Source organism: Nicotiana tabacum, chromosome 2 (genome assembly GCF_000715075.1).
Source record: "Nicotiana tabacum cultivar K326 chromosome 2, ASM71507v2, whole genome shotgun sequence".
NCBI classification, from domain to species: Eukaryota; Viridiplantae; Streptophyta; class Magnoliopsida; order Solanales; family Solanaceae; genus Nicotiana; species Nicotiana tabacum.
This window is the reverse complement of record NC_134081.1, coordinates 92,584,992-92,602,838: the sequence shown is the minus strand read 5'-3', so window position 1 is coordinate 92,602,838 and position 17,847 is coordinate 92,584,992. Positions and strand designations below refer to the sequence as shown.

Below are 17,847 nucleotides of genomic sequence, written 5' to 3'. Positions count from 1 at the left end.
CTAGCAATAAGATGTCTCCATGTCATGTTATTCTAGACTGTCACGCAAATATTGTGACGTTGGCGATACCGGGATTGCCGAAGGACGAGAGGAGAGGTTCTCCAGATTATGTTCCCAACAGGGTAATTTCTTACTTGAAGGCCCAACGGATGGTTGGGAAGGGGTGTTTGTCATATTTGGCCTTTGTGAGATGTGTTAATGCACACACTCCTACTATTGACTTTGTACCGGTAGTGCGAGACTTTCCGGATGTATTTCCTACAGACCTGCCGGGTATGCCACCCGACCGAGATATTAATTTCGATATTGACTTAGTGTCGGGCTCCTAACCCATTTCTATTCCTCTGTATTGTATGGCACCAGCTGAATTGAAAGAATTGAAAGAGAAACTTCAGGAACTTCTTAATAAGGGGTTTATTAGGCCTGGTATGTCTCCTTGGGGTGCACCAGTTCTATTTGAGAAAAAAGAAAGACGGTATTATGCGAATGTGTATAGACTATAGGCAGTTGAACAAAGTTACAATCAAGAACAAGTATCCTTTGCCACGTATTGATGAATTATTTGACCAGCTTTAGGGAGCGAGGGTGTTCTCCAAAATTGATTTGAGATCTGGGTATCACCAATTGAAAATTCGGGATTCGGATATTCTAAAGACGTCATTCAGAACCCGTTATGGTCACTATGAATTTCTCGTGATGTCTTTTGGGATGACCAACGCCCCAGTAGCATTTATGCACTTGATGAATAGTGTATTCCAGCCGTATCTTGATTTGTTTGTTGTAGTATTTATTGATGATATCCTGGTGTACTCAAGTAGCCAGGAGGAACATGCATAACATTTGAGTATTGTACTACAGAGGCTGAGGGAGGAGGAACTTTATGCCAAATTCTCCAAGTGTGAGCTCTGGCTTAGTTCGGTGGCATTCTTGGGACACATAGTGTCCAGTGAGGGAATTAAGGTGGATAAGAAGAAGATAGAGTAAGATGGATCCGAAGAAGATAGAGGCAGTTCAGAGTTGGCCTGGGCCATCTTTAGCCACTGAGATTCGGAGTTTTCTCGGCTTTGTCAGGTATTATCATTGCTTTGCTGAGGGCTTCTCGTCTATTGCGGCGCCTATGACTAAATTGACATAGAAAGTTTCTCCATTCAGGTGGTCGGATGAGTGTAAGGAGATCTTTCAGAAGCTCAAGACTGCCTTGACCACAACTTCAGTTCTAGTTTTTCCTTTAGCTTCAGGCTCTTACACAGTGTATTGTGATGCTTCTCGGATTGGTATTGGGTGTGTCTTAATGCAGGAGGGTATAGTGATTGCTTATGCTTCATGCTAATTGAAGCCACATAAAAAGAACTACCATGTTCATAATTTAGAGTTGGCAGCTATTGTTCATGCACTAAAGATTTGGAGGCATTATCTCTACGGTGTGTCTTAAGAGGTATTTACAGATCATCGGAGTCTCCAGCACTTGTTCAACCAAAAAGTCCTAAATTTGTGACAACGAAAGTGGTTGGAGCTGCTAAAGTACTATGATATTACTATTATGTATCATCCCGAGAAAGCCAATGTTGTGGCCGATGCCTTGAGTAGAAAGGCGATGAGTATGGGTAGCCTTGCATTCATTCTTGTTGGTGAGAGGTCTCTTGCAGTTGATGTGCATGCCTTGGCCAATCAGTTTGTGATATTAGATATTTCGGAACCCAGTCGGGTTCTAGCTTGTGTGGTTTCTCGGTCTTCCTTATATGACCTCATCAGAGAGCGCCAGTATGATGATCCCCATTAGTTTGTCCTGAAGGACACATTTCAGAACGGCGATGCCAAAAATGTTACTATTGGAGATGATGAGATGTTGAGAATGCATGGTCGGATTTGTGTGCCAAATATAGATGGATTGCGTGAGTTAATTCTTAAAGAAGCCCACAGTTTGCGGTATTCCATTCATCCGGGTGTCGCTAAGATGTACCAGGACATGAGGCAGCATTATTGGTGGAGAAGGATGAAGAAAGATATAGTTGGGTTTGTAGCCCGGTGTTTAAATTGTCAATAGGTGAAGTACGAGTATCAGAGACCGGGCGGATTGCTTCAGAGACTTGAAATTCTGGAGTGGAAGTGGGAGCATATTACTATGGACTTCGTAGTTGGACTCCCACGGACTTCGAGTAAGTTTGATGTTATTTGGGTTATTGTAATCGGTTAACCAAGTCCGCACATTTTATTTCAGTTGATACTACTTATTCTTCAGATTGGTTTGCTGAGATTTACATCCGTGAGATTGTTCGCCTTCACGGTGTGCCAGTGTCTATCATTTCAGATCGGGGCACGTAGTTTACATCACAGTTTTGGAGAGCAGTGCAGAGAGTTAGGCACACAGGTTCAGTTGAGTACAGTATTTTACCCTCAGATGGACGGACAGTCCGAGCGTGCTATTCAGATATTAGAAGTTATGCTACTTGCTTGTGTTATAGATTTCTGAGGTTCTTGGGATCGATTTCTGCCACTTGAAGAGTTTGCCTATAACAACAGCTACCAATCGAGCATTTATATGGCTTTGTATGAGGCTTTATATGGGAGACGGTGTCAGTCTCCAGTGGGTTGGTTTGAGTCATGTGAGGCTAGGCTATTGGGTACTAATTTAGTTTAGGATGCTTTGGAGAAGGTTAAATTGATTCAGGATCGACTTCGTACGGCGCAGTCTAGACAAAAGAGTTTCACTGACTAGAAGGTTCGCGATGCTGCTTACATGGTAGAAGAGAAGGTACTACTCCGAGCTTCGCCTATGAAGGGTGTTATGAGGTTCAGGAAGAAGGGAAAGTTGAGTCCTAGGTATATTGAGCCTTTTGAAATACTTAAGAAGATTGGAGAGGTGGCTTATGAACTTGCATTGCCGCCTAGTCTATCGGGTGTTCATCCAGTGTTTCATGTATCCATGTTCCGGAAGTATGTCGGAGATCCATCTCATGTTTTGAATTTTAGTATAGTGCAGTTGGATGGTAATTTGACTTATGATGTGGAGCCGGTGGCCATTTTGGACTCGCAAGTTCAAAAGTTGAGATCAAAGAACATAGCTTCAGTGAAAGTGTAGTGGAGAGGCCAACCAGTCAGAGATGCTTCTTGGGAGACTTAGAGGGAGATGCAGAGCAAATATCCACACCTATTTGAAACTCCGAGTATAATTCTAAAACCGTTCGAGGATGAACGTTTGTTTAAGAGAGGGAGGATGTAACGACCTGGCTGGTCTTTTTGAGTATTAGTGCCTCGTTCCCCCATTTACTGCATATTCCTATGTTAAATTATAATTATGTGACTTATCGGAGAGGTTTCAGAATGAATTCGAATACTTAGTTCCAAGATTTAAAGCTTAAGTTGAAATAGTTGACCGAATGTTGACTTATATGTAAACGACTCCGGAATAGAGTTTTGATGATTCCAATAGTTCTGTATGGTGATTTTGGACTTGGGAATGTATCTGAAAAATTATTTGGAAGTCCGTAGTTAAATTTGGCTTGAAATGGCGAAAATAGGAAATTGAAAGTTTGGAAGATCGACCGGGAGTTGACTTTTTGATATCGAGGTCGGAATCCAGTTCTGAAAATTTTCATAGGTCTGTTATGTCATTTATGACTTGTGTGTAAAATTTGAGATTAATTGTACTTGATTTGATAGGATTGGGCATTGAATGTAGAAGTTGGAATTTATTAGTTTTCATTAGGCTTGAATTGGGGTGTGATTCGTGGTTTTAGCTTTGTTTGATGTATTGTAAGGCCTCGACTAAATTCGTATGATATTTTAGGACTTGTGGGTATTTTTGGTTAAGGTCTTTAGGGCCTCGGGTGGATTTCGGATGGTTAACGGATCAAATTTGGACTTAAGGAAAATCTAGAAATTTTGCCTTCTGGCGCAATCGCACCTGCAGAAATTTGCTCACAGGTGCGAGCTCGCAGAAGCGGCATGGAGAGGGGTTGGGTAGTATGCGCAGATGCAGAGTTTTCCCGCATCTGCAAAGCCGCAGAAGCGGCTTGTTGATCGCAGAAGCGGAACGCGGAGGGGCGAGCTGCTTCGCATAAGTGGGCAACTTCTTCGCAGAAGCGGACTTTTGTCCGCAGAAGCGTGAAAGAACGCAGAAGCGGAGGCAATCCTCGCATCTGCGAGACCGCAGATGCGGCCAAGTGAGCCACAGATTCGAAAACCCCTGGACAGAATAAAATCGGAGGGGTTCCGAGCTTTTGCCATTTTTGGACATTTTCAACATAGGTTGAGGCACATTTTGAGCTAGAATTCACGGTAAAACTTGAGGTAAGTCACTTGTGATCATTTTTAGTCAATAATATTGAATTATCATTGAGTATTTCGACTAGATTACGTGTTTTTATATGAAATTCAAGGATTTGGGCCTTGGGATTTGAAAATAAAATTTGAGGATTTGAAGATCGAGTTGATGTCGGAATTTGGTAAATTTGGTATGGTTGGACTCGTGGTTGAATGAGCGTTCATGTTTTGTAACTTTTTTCTGGTTCCAAGACGTGGGCCCTACTGACGATATTTGAGTTGAACTTTGGATTTTGTTAGAAAAATTTAGTATTTTCATATGGAATTGATTCCTATAATTTGTGTTGATTGTATCTAATTAATTGTGACTAGATTCGAGGTATTCGGAGGCTGAATCGCGAGACAAAGGCATATTGGAATAAAGAACTTGCACAGTTTGAGGTAAGTAACATTTCTAAACTTGGTTCTGAGGGTATGAACCCCGAAAATACGTGTTATGTGATTTGTTTGGAGGTGACGCACATGCTAGGTGACAGGCGTGTGGGCGTGCACCATAGAAATTGTAGCGTAATTGATTCCATGGAATTGTGTAGTCAAATAATCTTGGCATTATCTATGTACTTTCATGTGTTAAAGGAATGGAGTGGATATTCGTGTTAAAGATCATGTTTAGGCTACGTGCCGATACTTTTGGGACCTACAGGGTCGTGTTGCTGTTGAATTAGTTGTTTAAATTGTAATTGTGTACTGAGTCACATCCATGATTTGCCTATCATATCTCAGTCTCTGTTGTCATTCATTGATACATCATATCATCATGTCGGGTTGATTTTCATGTCATTGAGAGCCCGAGAGATTGGAGATTTTGAGTGATATTTATGCGATCGGGTTGCACGCCGCAGCATATTTTATTTATTTATGCCTGGATCTGGCTTATTATAGTGCTTGGACTGAAGGAGCCCCTCCGGAGTCTGCACCCCCCACAGTGAGCGCAGTTTCTTTATATTTGGGATGGAGTTGCCTTATTTCTTTATATTTGAGATGGAGTTTCCTAGGCATGGAGTTGCCTTATTTATATATATTGGGGATGGAGTTCCCTAGGCATGGAGTTTCTTTATTTTATTTATATTTGGGATGGAGTTGCCTAGGCTAGATTGGCCTTATACAGTACTTAGTGACTGACTGTCAGTTGATATATATGTATATATATCTGGGATGGAGTTCCCTGAGCTGGATTGGCCATATAAAGTACTGAGTGATTGAGTATTTTGAGAGTGTGAGTATACGAGGTTTCCATTGTGGTACATCACATACAACATATATTTTGGTATGTAGATATAGAGATGTCATATTCCTCACACCATGCAGAATTCATTTATTTTACTTGTATTGGACTTAATTGTTGAACTTGAGACCATGCCTACATTATAGTACTATTATTTTTATATTGGACTGTACCTGTTAAGCTCGTCACTACTTTCAGCCCAAAGGTTAGTCTTGTTATTTATTTTGAACATGGGGTCGGTTGTACTCATACTACACTCTGCACTTCATGTGTAGATCCAGGTACTTCCAAATACGGCAGTTGCTAGATTTCGGAGTTTCATCTGTTGGAGACTATCGAGCTAGCTACTTGGCATCCACAAACCTTGACTCTCTTTCCTTTCATTTATTTGTATTGTTATACATTTCCACACAGTGTTTGTATCAGTTAGACTATGTTATCATTTAGATGCTCATGTTCTGAGTTACACCGATTTTGGGAGTGTATTTGTATCAGTAATTGTAGAATTTCCTATTAAATTTAAATATTATGTTTTCAAAATTAAAGAAATGTTTGGTTTATTGAGGTTGTTAGCTTGCCTATTATTAAGATAGGCACCATCACGCCAGGTGTGATTTTGGTTTGTGACACTTCATCACCAAGTACGGCACCTACTGCTATAACATGATGTCGTTCGGACTAAAAAACACCGGTTCCACTTACCAACCCTTAGTAAATCGGATGTTCGAAGAACAAATAGGAAAATCAATAGAGGTTTACATTGACGATATGTTGGTTAAGTTCCTACGAGTAGAGGACCATTTGAAACATTTACAGAAAACCTTCAGCATATTGAAGAAATGCAATATGAAGCTGAAACCGGAGAAATGGGCATTTGGAGTTGGGTCCGGTAAATTCCTCGGATTCATGGTATCCAACCGGGGAATCGAGATCAACCCCGATAAGATAAAGTCCATCGAAGATATCACTGTTTTGGACAATGTGAAATCCGTACAAATGTTAACCGGATGCATAGCCGCCTTGGGATGATTTATTTTGAGATCCTCCAACAAAAGCCACCTCTTCTTCCTGTTGAAGAAAAAGAGTAACTTCTCGAAAACCCCGGATTGCCAACAAGCCTTGGAGGAGCCCAAGCGATATCTACCGAGGCCGCCGCTGCTTCACACACCGAAGAGAGACGAACAGATATACATGTACTTGGCAGTATCAGAGATAGAGGTAAGTGGAGTCCTAGTCCGGGAAGAGAAAGGTACGTAATTTCCAATTTACTATATTAGCAGGACTTTAGGTGAGGCCGAAACTATATACACTCACCTAAAAAGATTGGCACTCGCTTTGATAAGCACCTCTAGGAATCTGAAACCTTACTTTCAATGTCACCACATATGTATCGTAATCACTTACCCATTAAGGAATATAATGCATAAACCTGAACTCTTGGTACGGTTGGCCAAATGGGTCGTAGAGATCAGCAGATACGATATCGAATATCAGCCTCGGACCGCCATTAAATCTCAAATTTTAGCAGACTTTTTAGCCGACTTTACGCTGGCCCTAATACCCGAGGTCGAGAAATAGTTGTTAAGCTCAGGGACTTCTTCGGGAATCTGGACCCTCTTTATGGATGGCGCCTCGAACGCAAAGGGATCCTGACTTGGAATTGTATTGAAAAAACCCATATGTAATATAGTTAGACAATCTATTAGGACTGTAAAATTAACTAACAATGAGGCCGGTATGAGGCCATGATTTCAGATCTCGAACTGGCCAAAAGCTTGGGGGCAGAGGTGATCGAAGCTAAGTGCGACTCCCTCCTTGAGGTGAACCAAGTTAATGGCATGTTCAAAGTCAGAGAGGAACGAATGCAAAGATACCTGGATAAACTGCAGGGAACGTTACATCGGTTCAAGGAGTGGACTCTACAACATGTGCCTCGGGATCAAAACAGCAAGGTCAATGCCCTTGCTAACTTGGGATCGGTAGTGGAAAAAGGTCACACCGAGATAAACTTAACAAGCCTAACTTAGGACTAGAGAAACAAATATATAGAATATCTGAAGACCGAAAAACTGCCTTCGGACCCTAAGGAATCCAGGACTCTGCGTACGAAGGCGGCCCAGTTCAGCCTGTCTGAAGATGGTACATTGTTTCGGAGAACGTTCGATGGCCTACTCCCAATATGTCTAGGACCTGGAGACACCGAGTATATTCTGAGGGAAATCCACGAAGGCACCTGCGAAAATCATTCGGGCACCGAATCATTAGTTCGGAAAATAATCAAAGTCGACTACTATTAGATCGACATAGAAAAGGACGCGAAGGAGTTCGTACAAAAATGTGACGAATGTCAAAGGCATGCTCTGATGAGTCATCAGCCCAGGGAGCTGCTATATTCGGTTTTGTCTCCCAGGCCGTTCATGAAATGGGGGATGGACATCGCCGGCCCCATTCTATGGGCACCCGGTAAGGCTTAATTTATATTGTTTATGACTGACTATTTTTCTAAACGTGTTGAAGCCCAGGCGTTTGAGAAAGTCAGGGAGAACGAAGTCATTGATTTCATCTGGGACCACATAATATGTCAGTTCGGAATGCCGGCCAAGATCATGTATGACAATGGGAAGCAGTTCATCGACAGCAAAGTAAGCAAGTTTCTTGAAGATCATAAGATCAAAAGAATCCTGTCAACACCCTATCACCCTAGTGGGAACGGGCAAGCGGAGTCCATGAACAAAACCATACTCCAAAACCTCAGAAAGAGATTGACCGATGCCAAAGAAAAATGGAAATAAATCTTGCCCAAAGTCCTATGAGCTTACCGTACGACCTCGAAGTCCAGTACCAGGGACACCCCGTTCTGGTTGGTTTATGGCGTCGAAGCTCTAATACCGGTCGAAGTCGGAGAATCGAGTCTTAGGTTCCTATCTACAACCAAAGAATCAAACAACAAGACCATGAATATGAGCCTGGAACTATTAGATGAAAGGCGCGAAGCTGCCCTCGTCCGGATGGGCCACCTAAAAACAACGGATCGAGAGGTATTACAATCAAAGAGCCAACCTTCGACACTTCAATGTCGGGGACTTAGTGTTGAGGAAGGTCACATTAAACACCCGGAACCCAAATGAAGGAAAGCTGGGACCGAACTGGAAAGATCCGTATCAAATTATCGAGATCACCGGAAAAGGTTTGTACAAACTCGGAGCAATGATCGGTGAGAAACTACCGAACAACTAGAACATAACTCACTTGAAACGATATTACTGTTAAGGTACGAACCTGTTTACTTCTTTTATTTATTTACATTTTGGACTAACACGTGTAGGTGACCGTCAAAGAACTATACCATTTTTTAGGCCCGAAAGCACGCATTGCACTCTTTTTACCTTAAACCGGTTTTGTCCCAAATGGGTTTTTCGACAAGGTTTTTAACGAGGCAAAATTGGATCGTGCTAACTTAGAATTGAAGATCGGTTATGAACCAATGTCGATGATCACATCAACAGTATCTGAGGCTTCTCTATGATTGGCCTCGAACACTGGGGGGCATCACCCTCGGATAATAAATTTGGCAAGGAAAGAAACTTCTTGCTCGAATAGTCTAGGCTTGATCGATAGGATTTACAGTAAGATACAAACGGTCAAATGAACCAAGCCCACATAGACCGCTCGATCTCGGACACAAAGCTTGAACACATGTGTAACTTTGTATATTGCGCACAAAAATGAACGAAAGTTTCTACCTTGCGGATAAATATTTGGTCCCTTGAAAATTTTTCTTTATTACATTTGACCCCCTAAAGACATCGAGCCCAAGCAACACCTCGCTCGGGGTCTGCCGCCCAAGGCAGGTTCGGACGGCCCAGGATAATGAATCCCGAGGGCAAACAGCCTTGACAAAAAAGTACAAAGGTACAAAAATAAGGAAAAATCTACAAGGCACTTAAACGGCTTGATATCCACCATAGCCTGCCTCATCACTGGGACCATCAGATTCTTCCCCGCCCCTGGATCCGCCCGAACCCTCGGAGTCTTCTTCATCCTCGGGATACGCCAGCTTCTTGGCCTCGGCCTAGAACCCCTTAGAACATTCGACCTCGGCCGATAAATCAAAACCCCGAGCATGAACTTTCTCGAGGGCCTCCCTTCGGGACTGCCACTTCATGTATTCGACAATATCTTTCTGGCGGTCCTGGGCTGCCTCGGCATCGGCGTTATACTAGGCCACCATCTCGTTGGCATCGTCTTTGGTTACTTCAACCACTGACTTGGCTGCTTTAAGCTCCTTGGCAAGGGTCTCTCGATCGGAAACAACTGAGCTTAGTTGAAACTGGAGCTCCTCAATTTTTTGGGACCGTGCCTCAGCCTTCTCCTTTTCCGAGGCAAGGCGGTCCATCCTGCCTCTCCACTCTTCATCCTCGACCTTGACTACATCCATCCCGGCTCGGAGTTAGTCGATCCGATCAATATTCTGTTGGACCTGTGGGTTCTGACCATTAGTCACCATGTCTAGATCATCGCCATTAACTTCAAAGATTTTTACCTGTTCAACCAGGTCGACGTGTTCTTTCCGAGCCGCTTCCAACTCAGCTCAAAGGCTCTTAGCCTCTCCTTCACGCTGCTTGCTGAGAAGTTTGTACGTGTCACTTTTCTCAATAAGCTCTCTGACTTCATCTTCGAGTTGGTTCAGCTTATCCCGATACCGGAGGAAAGTTTCGTGGTGAAGCACCAAGGCCTACAAATACGAAGAAAAATATTAGGATTATCAATGAATTAGTTCAAGTACAAGAGGAGAAATTGAAATCAACAAGAGTTATCTTGATTTACCCGATTCAGCGCCTGTTGTGCTTCTTTGAACAGGCAGGGCGCATCTACCTCGTTCATTTTAGCCTAGTCTTCTTTGGTTACCATGCACTGGAGATAACTGGCCACCCCTACGGGGGCGAAAAGAACCCGGGGCATCCTCCAGAACGGTGATCAGAATGGACCGCTTCTGATCAGGATCCACACTCGGGGCAGGGAACCGGTTGATCAGTTTCGGGCTTGAGTTAGGCCTGCCTGCCCGTGAGGACGGACTTTTCCTTAATACCTCTAAGTTCTTCTTCCTCAAACTCATCCCTCAGCCGATAGAGAGAATCTGAAGCTAGTGCTCGGGCGCTGGTGTTTTCTTTCAACTTGCGCACCAGCCTTCTCCTTGTTTTCTTTTTCTCCGAGCTCGGGGTACTTGGAGCCCTCTTTCTTTTCTTCTCTTCGACCTGTCTCGAAGCAGGGGACTCGGCAGGTAAGTCCTCGCCACTTACTGGAGGCCTGAGCTCGACATCCTTATATAAGCCTGCAAAAAGAAGTAAAGGGAGTAAGAGCTTAATGTTAAAAGGAGAATCCTAATACAACCTACTTAGGAAAGAAGTCTCACCATGGGAACGGGCCTCCCAACGGCCCTCCGAGAGTTTGCGCCACGAGCGCTCAGAGTAGGGTATCTGAGAAACGATACCCTCGACCCACTCCTTGAGTCGAGGGACAGCATTTGGGACCCGAGCGATGGCTGCATCTCCACAAAGCACTAATAAAGAAAAGAGAAGTAAGTATAAAATCGACATTTGAAAGTAAGTTATACTTACGTGACGTATTCCACTTCTCGGGGAATGGCTTGAATTCAGCTAGGATCAAGTCTGAAGTCCTCACACGGACAAAACGGCCTTGCCAGCCCCGATCCCGGTCCTCATCAATACTTGAGAATAGGGCTTTACCGGCCCGGCGTACAAGCTTTATCAGTCCTCTCCTCCCCGGAAGATTCGAGGACTGTATAAGCAAAGAAGATGGTCGATGGTGAACGAGCATCCATCAATTCTGTTCACAAAGAACCGGAGGAGGATCATGATTGTCCAGAGCGATGGATGACTCTGGCCCAGGCACACGGTGTACCTCCTACAGAAATCTAAAATGACCGGGTCTATCGAGCCCAATGTAAAGGGATAAGTATAAACATTTAGCTATCCCTCGACATAGGTGGCAATGGCTTCGTTGTGGTCGGGGACCACTATGTCTTTATCGGCCCAGTTGCACTCTTTTCAGATCATAGGGAGGACCTCTTCGGTAATCGACAGATGTACCTCGAAATTTCCTCACACCGGCCTTGTATGGAGGAAGGCTTCTCAACCGTGAAATGGACGTTGACCGAGCATCCCCCGAGGATGAACATTTTCAAAGGGGGTACGGGTATTGGTTCATCGACGGTCGTGCACGGAGCGGTCTCCTCGGCCTCAGTAGCCGGCCGTGAAGAAGAAGGAGTTTCTTTTTGGGGATCGGTTTTGGGAGTCTTTGCCATTCCTTTAGAAAATGAAGATGGGGAAAATCTGAGAAAGATGAAGAAAGAAAGGGAGTTGAAAGTTTAGACTTGTTGGCTTGAGAATAAGGTGGGTAAATATTCTTGCAAAGGACCTCGAGTAACCGGGGTAAAAGTACTAAAGAGTGTTGAAATCCTGAAGGTACTAGGGTAGAAGGTTTGATGCAAAGTAAAAATGAACAACTAAGGGGGTATTTATAATAGTTCTGCAGCGTTTCACATCCAGGGACGGCCGACCGGCGGCTGACATGCATTTAATGCCATTATGACTTGACTGATGAGACGTTTCGGATGTTTAGTCGTTTCTGTCACGATGTGTCGAAGTAAGAATCGGAAGCTCATGTCGTTTCTCGTCGTTTACTCTCCGAAAAGCGAGAGGACTATCTGTATACGGGTGAAAGCGAGCTCATGGCACATCCCGGCCTCCGACAAAATAAGCCATGCTCGAGATATGGTGGCAAGGGACCGAAATCGAGTCAAAGTCCCACCGAACTAAAATCCGGAGGCATGACGTCTATCCTCAAGAATATCGAGGCCATGATCCCGGAATCGGTCTTGACCTTAAACGACTTCGAAGAACATTGTGAGACAATTCAGCATAGCCAACAGAAAGCCGAAATATTCGTGACCGGCCAAATATCATGGTGGGGATATCGGCACGTATCGATAAGGAACCGGCAATCAGTGAATCAGAAGATTTTTTATCTTTTATAGAGTTGTACCTAAAATATGACTCTCATACTATATAAAGGGGGTGTGATAGTTGATGAAGTGCATGGTAACACTCACTCAAAAATAATATATTATTATTTTCTCTGTCTTTAGCTCTTGATCTTTTTCAACAGTTTACCGCTTGTGGCTAGCCCGGCTCGAGAGTGGCTATTTCACTAAGGCTGAAACTATTCAACTCGTGTGGTTCGAATTTATTTTATCTTTATTTATTCAATAGTAACTTAATTTATCGCTTTATATCAAGTTAATTCGCGTATCCTTAAAACTATTTATAAATTTAATTATTATCCAATTTTGAGAATAAACACGGTGAGTTTCTGAATAGTGTAAATTTTAGTTTTAAAAATTAAGAAATGGATGTTTGATTTACACCATGATCTCGGTGTATTTTCTTAGTACGTTATTCTGCTCTTCCTTTTAAGATTGGAGGAGTACACGTGTGTATGACAATAAAGATACGTATGACAAATAAAAAATAAGAATGTAAAAGAGGATATTCCATGTTAGATCTTTAGAATGTTAGATCTACCTAAAGATGATTCCATCACACAGAGTTCATTATCTTTCAAAAGAGTACATCCGAAGTACAATCAAACCCAACCTTAATAGCTTGTTTGGCATGGTGAAAAAATTAGCTTAATTTAAAAAATGTTTTAATTTTTAAAAGTGTTTTTCGAAAAATTACTTTTTGAGAGAAGCAGTTTGTGTTGGGCTAATCAATCTGAAAAATACTTTTGAACAATAATTTGTGTTTGACTAAGCTTTTCAAAAAGTGTAAGTATCAAATTACGAATAAGGACATGAATAGATTTACTTAATAGTTAATGTTATAAGTAAATAAATAATCTCAATTTCTTTTATTAAAGACAATAATTAAATATTTTTATTTTATTTAAGTAGAATATGAAAATAAAATTAAAAAGTACTTTAATTCTTTTAAGATGATTTAAATATATTAAAAAATTATTCAACAAATATAAAAACAGTCACTCCTGAAGTCACTATATATTAGAAGCTATTATAAAATAAGAAAAAATACTTATACATTAATATCCTAAGTATTTGATCTAAAATAAGGAAGGTTATGTTGGTTTATACTATATTTTCTTAAGGGTATTTTTGGTAAGAAGAAAAATCAAAAGTGTTTTTGCTTCCACAGACATCTAGGGAGTAGTTATTTTTTTATGTTTCTCTTTATGTTTTTTCCCAAAAGTACTTTTTCTATCAAAACATTTGGTCAAACACCTTAAATTGGGGGAAAAAAAATTATTTTGAGAAAAAAATAATTTTGGCCTTTGGAGAAGCTCGGTGAAACAGGCTATTAATAGGGTGAAATTCAAAAATAGCCAGATATACGAGTGATAATTGAAAAATAGTCACAGTTTCAAAAGTAATCGAAATTTAGCCACTTTTCATGTAAAGATAAATCTGAACGAAAACACTGTTCAAAATCCGAAAAATATTTCAGCATAATATACTGGAGTTCGAATTTTTTACATGTGAACTTCCACCATAATATACAGGAGTTCTAGTACATTATGCAGGAACTCCATTATATTATGATGGAGTTCCAGTACAAATATACTGGAACTCCGTCATAATATACTGGAGTTCCAGCATAATATACTGGTCCAGTATAATATGCTGGAAGTTCATACACAGGTGCTTCAATCTCCAGTATATTATGCTGGAATTTTTCGTGTGCTGGAGTTCCAGCATAATATGCTGGAAGTTCATACACAGGTGCACCAATCTCCAGTATATTAGGCTTGAACTTTTCGTGTTGCAGCAAAATGATGACTATTTTTTAATGACTTTGCAAACGTTGGCTATTTTTTAATTATCCGAAAACTAGCTAGCCCGTATTACTTTTACCTATTAATAAGATGTAACAACTACTACACTAGTGATATTGTTCGCTTTGAACTTAAACCAGTATAACAATAAAATGCATGCTTCCTTCAGTGACGGAACTCAGTACAATGAGGGGGACTGAATTCTCTTGGTCGAAAATACCGTACAAATAGGGTAAACATGATATTTTCTTTATATGTGAGATAATGTTGAATCCCCTTTAACATAAAAAAGTTCAAATGCAATAGTAAAGGGAGTTCAAATCCCAACCGTGAAACCCTAGAATTATTTTTACTCCCATTTATAAATTTTGATTTAGCCACTACCTTCCTTGTATACCTAACATCTTTTTTTGTATTTTGGCGTTACGAGATTCATTTAAGATATTACACAAAGACAAAATTTCTGCAGCATTATGCATTATTTGTTCAACCAAAGAGTGCCATACAAAAGCCATACCGGCCTCTTTCTGATTCCAACTGATCGTGAGGACAATTTTATGTGGTAATAGCGACTCAGAAGAGGAAAATGTATAAAGAGTAGTATGGGGGAAAGGCCGTACTTGATCTTGGTACATTGTATACAATGTGGGCGTTTGGACATAAGAATTGTAAAATTTAGAAAAAAAGTGGGAAAAAAATTTAAGTGAAAATGGTATTTGAAAACTAGAGTTATGTTTGGACACGAATAAAATTTTGGGTTGTTTTTGAAGCTTTGTGTGTGGTCTGAGCGAAAATTTTGAAAAACTACTTTTTGAAGTTTTTTAAATTTTTGAAAAATTTCAAAATCCATATTCAAGTGAAAATTTAAAAATTTATAGTCAAACAATGATTTCGGATAAAAGTGAAAAAATTTCGGAGAAAAGTAAAATATTTGTTATGTCCAAACGAGCTCAATATTGTCAATCCTAAGTAGTAACTAGGTCCACAGTTCATTGCACCCACCCACATAGCACTAGCAGATTGAGAAAGTAAATTTGTTCTGTATTATCCATATCCTTCTTTCTTCATACTTGGTTATCCATATCCTAATCTCTTTTTAATTAAAGTTATCGAATTTACTAGTAACTGATTCCTATACGTTGCTTCGATCTAGGTGGAAAGTACACTGCTAGTTATTAAGGTGTTCCTCCCTTGATTGTGAGTAATTTTTATGACACTTTTTATTTTGAAGTTATAACAATATGACATTATTAATTTATTCCTAAACAACTTTCACCACTATCAATAATTCAAACTCGTTAACTATTCAAGTTTAAGACATCTTTGTGATTTTTTCTTAATCAAACAAACTTTCAGCTACTAATTTGACATTCATTTTTCCATCACTGATATAGCATATATGTCAAACTATCTTAACCTTACTGTACAATTATGTATCACAGAGATACTATTGGTTGAAGCAGCCATTCCTTTTGTCTAATCATTTTTGGGGGATAGGGTGAAGGAATCTTTTTTTTTTTTTTTTTTGGGGGGGGGGGGGTGGGGGGGGGTGGTATTGGATTCGGAAAATTCTACTTAAATAGCGAAGAAGGGCTTAACTTGCACATCCAAGTGTTCATTACTACATGTAGCTCATGTAACGAAAACAAGAAATACAGCAAATATTTGTCTTAGAAAAATAATACCCTTCAGAAAGTTTAGATCGTTCCACATTTCTTTGTAATTCTATCATTGTAAACTTCATCAAGCAACTATGGTGGTCTTAACTAAACCTGGCATTGACCATTTCCCCATAGTAAAAAACTGCAAATCATCCTCATTCTGCAGTGGTGTTCCATTGATAGACCTCTCTAAACCTGACTCAAAAAACCTTATTGTTAAGGCCTGTGAAGAATTTGGATTCTTCAAAGTCATTAACCATAGCGTCCCTACGGAATTCATAACTAAACTTGAATCTGAAGCCATCAAATTCTTCTCCTCTCCCCTTTCTGAGAAACAAAAAGCTGGGCCAGCTGATCCTTTTGGCTATGGAAACAAGAAGATTGGACCCAATGGCGATGTTGGTTGGGTCGAATACATTCTCCTGTCAACTAACTCTGAATTCAACTACCACAAGTTTGCATCTATATTAGGTGTAAACCCAGAAACAATTCGGTAAAATATAATCCGTAGTAACAGAGCACATCATATATAATGGCTATATACATTTATCTCTTCTTAAATCTTTCATTGTTATTGCAGGGCTGCAGTAAATGATTATGTGTCAGCAGTGAAGAAAATGGCGTGTGAAATTCTTGAAATGTTAGCAGAAGGATTAAATATTCATCCTAGGAACGTTTTCAGTAAACTTCTAATGGACGAAAAGAGTGACTCTGTTTTCAGGCTCAATCACTATCCCCCTTGTCCTGAGATTCAACAATTCAGTGACAATAATTTGATTGGATTTGGAGAGCATACTGACCCACAAATCATATCAGTATTGAGATCCAACAACACTTCCGGACTTCAAATATTACTCAAAAATGGCCGCTGGATTTCTGTCCCACCTGATCCAAATACCTTCTTTGTAAATGTTGGTGACTCATTGCAGGTACACACAAGCACTAACCAATGTTGTTTTGGTCTTTTAGTAGCTTCTTCTTTAGTACAATATAAGTAACTGAAATGTATTTTGAGTGCAGGTGATGACTAATGGGAGGTTTAAGAGTGTAAGGCACAGGGTTTTGGCCAATAGTGTAAAATCAAGGCTATCAATGATATATTTTGGAGGGCCGCCATTGAGTGAAAAGATAGCACCTTTGGCATCACTAATGGAAGGGGAAGAAAGCTTATACGAAGAGTTTACGTGGTTTGAATACAAAAAATCTGCATACAAAACTAGACTGGCCGATAATAGGTTGGTCCTATTTGAGAAAATTGCAGCCAAATAATATTTTTCCTTATGTAAGACCCACCCTGTTGGTCTAAAGGTAGTTAATTGCATTTTCCATATATTGAAAACTTTCTTCTAAATTTTCTCTTTTATCTTCTCATTCTTCTTTTTGCTTTGTTTCATTCTCTCAAACTTCTGTAGTCTTGTGTTTATACGTAATAGAAGCTCAAGGCAATAATTATCAACAACCAGTACTCTTGAAACTACCAGTAATTTGTGCCAAAGATGAAACGTGTTCGTATCGTACGCATCCGAATTTGCTACGTTTAGTCTATCCAATATATAATGAAAAGGGACTATTTAAAAGAGGGAACTACACTATATACCCACAAAACTAAAATATTTACCTCTTTTAACCATTTTGAAAATAGTTACAATATCCACCAACCCCACCAATATTAATTACCCGACCTACTTATCATTCTTCCTCTAATTTTATAGTTAAAGCTGGCTTATATGTTCCTTGTTTTTTTTTCTCTCCATTTTCTCTTTCTTC

The 17,847-nt window shown here is 40.4% G+C and overlaps 1 protein-coding gene across 1 annotated transcript; it reads left to right on the top strand.

The window, feature by feature from the left end:
- Positions 1-16,038: 16,038 nt before the first annotated feature.
- On the top strand, positions 16,039-17,424 carry LOC107818722 (gibberellin 2-beta-dioxygenase 1-like). The gene is made up of 3 exons (XM_016644757.2): positions 16,039-16,573; positions 16,661-17,009; positions 17,101-17,424. The coding sequence occupies exons 1-3, from the start codon at positions 16,173-16,175 to the stop codon at positions 17,347-17,349; spliced, it is 999 nt and encodes a 332-aa protein (XP_016500243.1). The 5' UTR covers positions 16,039-16,172; the 3' UTR covers positions 17,350-17,424.
- Positions 17,425-17,847: the final 423 nt, after the last annotated feature.

Coding starts and splice junctions, on each gene's coding strand:
- LOC107818722 (XM_016644757.2), top strand. CDS start 16,173: ATGGTGGTCTTAACTAAACCTGGCATTGACCATTTCCCCATAGTAAAA. Junction 16,574..16,660: donor GTAAACCCAGAAACAATTCG/GTAAAATATAAT, acceptor TTGTTATTGCAG/GGCTGCAGTAAATGATTATG. Junction 17,010..17,100: donor ATGTTGGTGACTCATTGCAG/GTACACACAAGC, acceptor TTTTGAGTGCAG/GTGATGACTAATGGGAGGTT.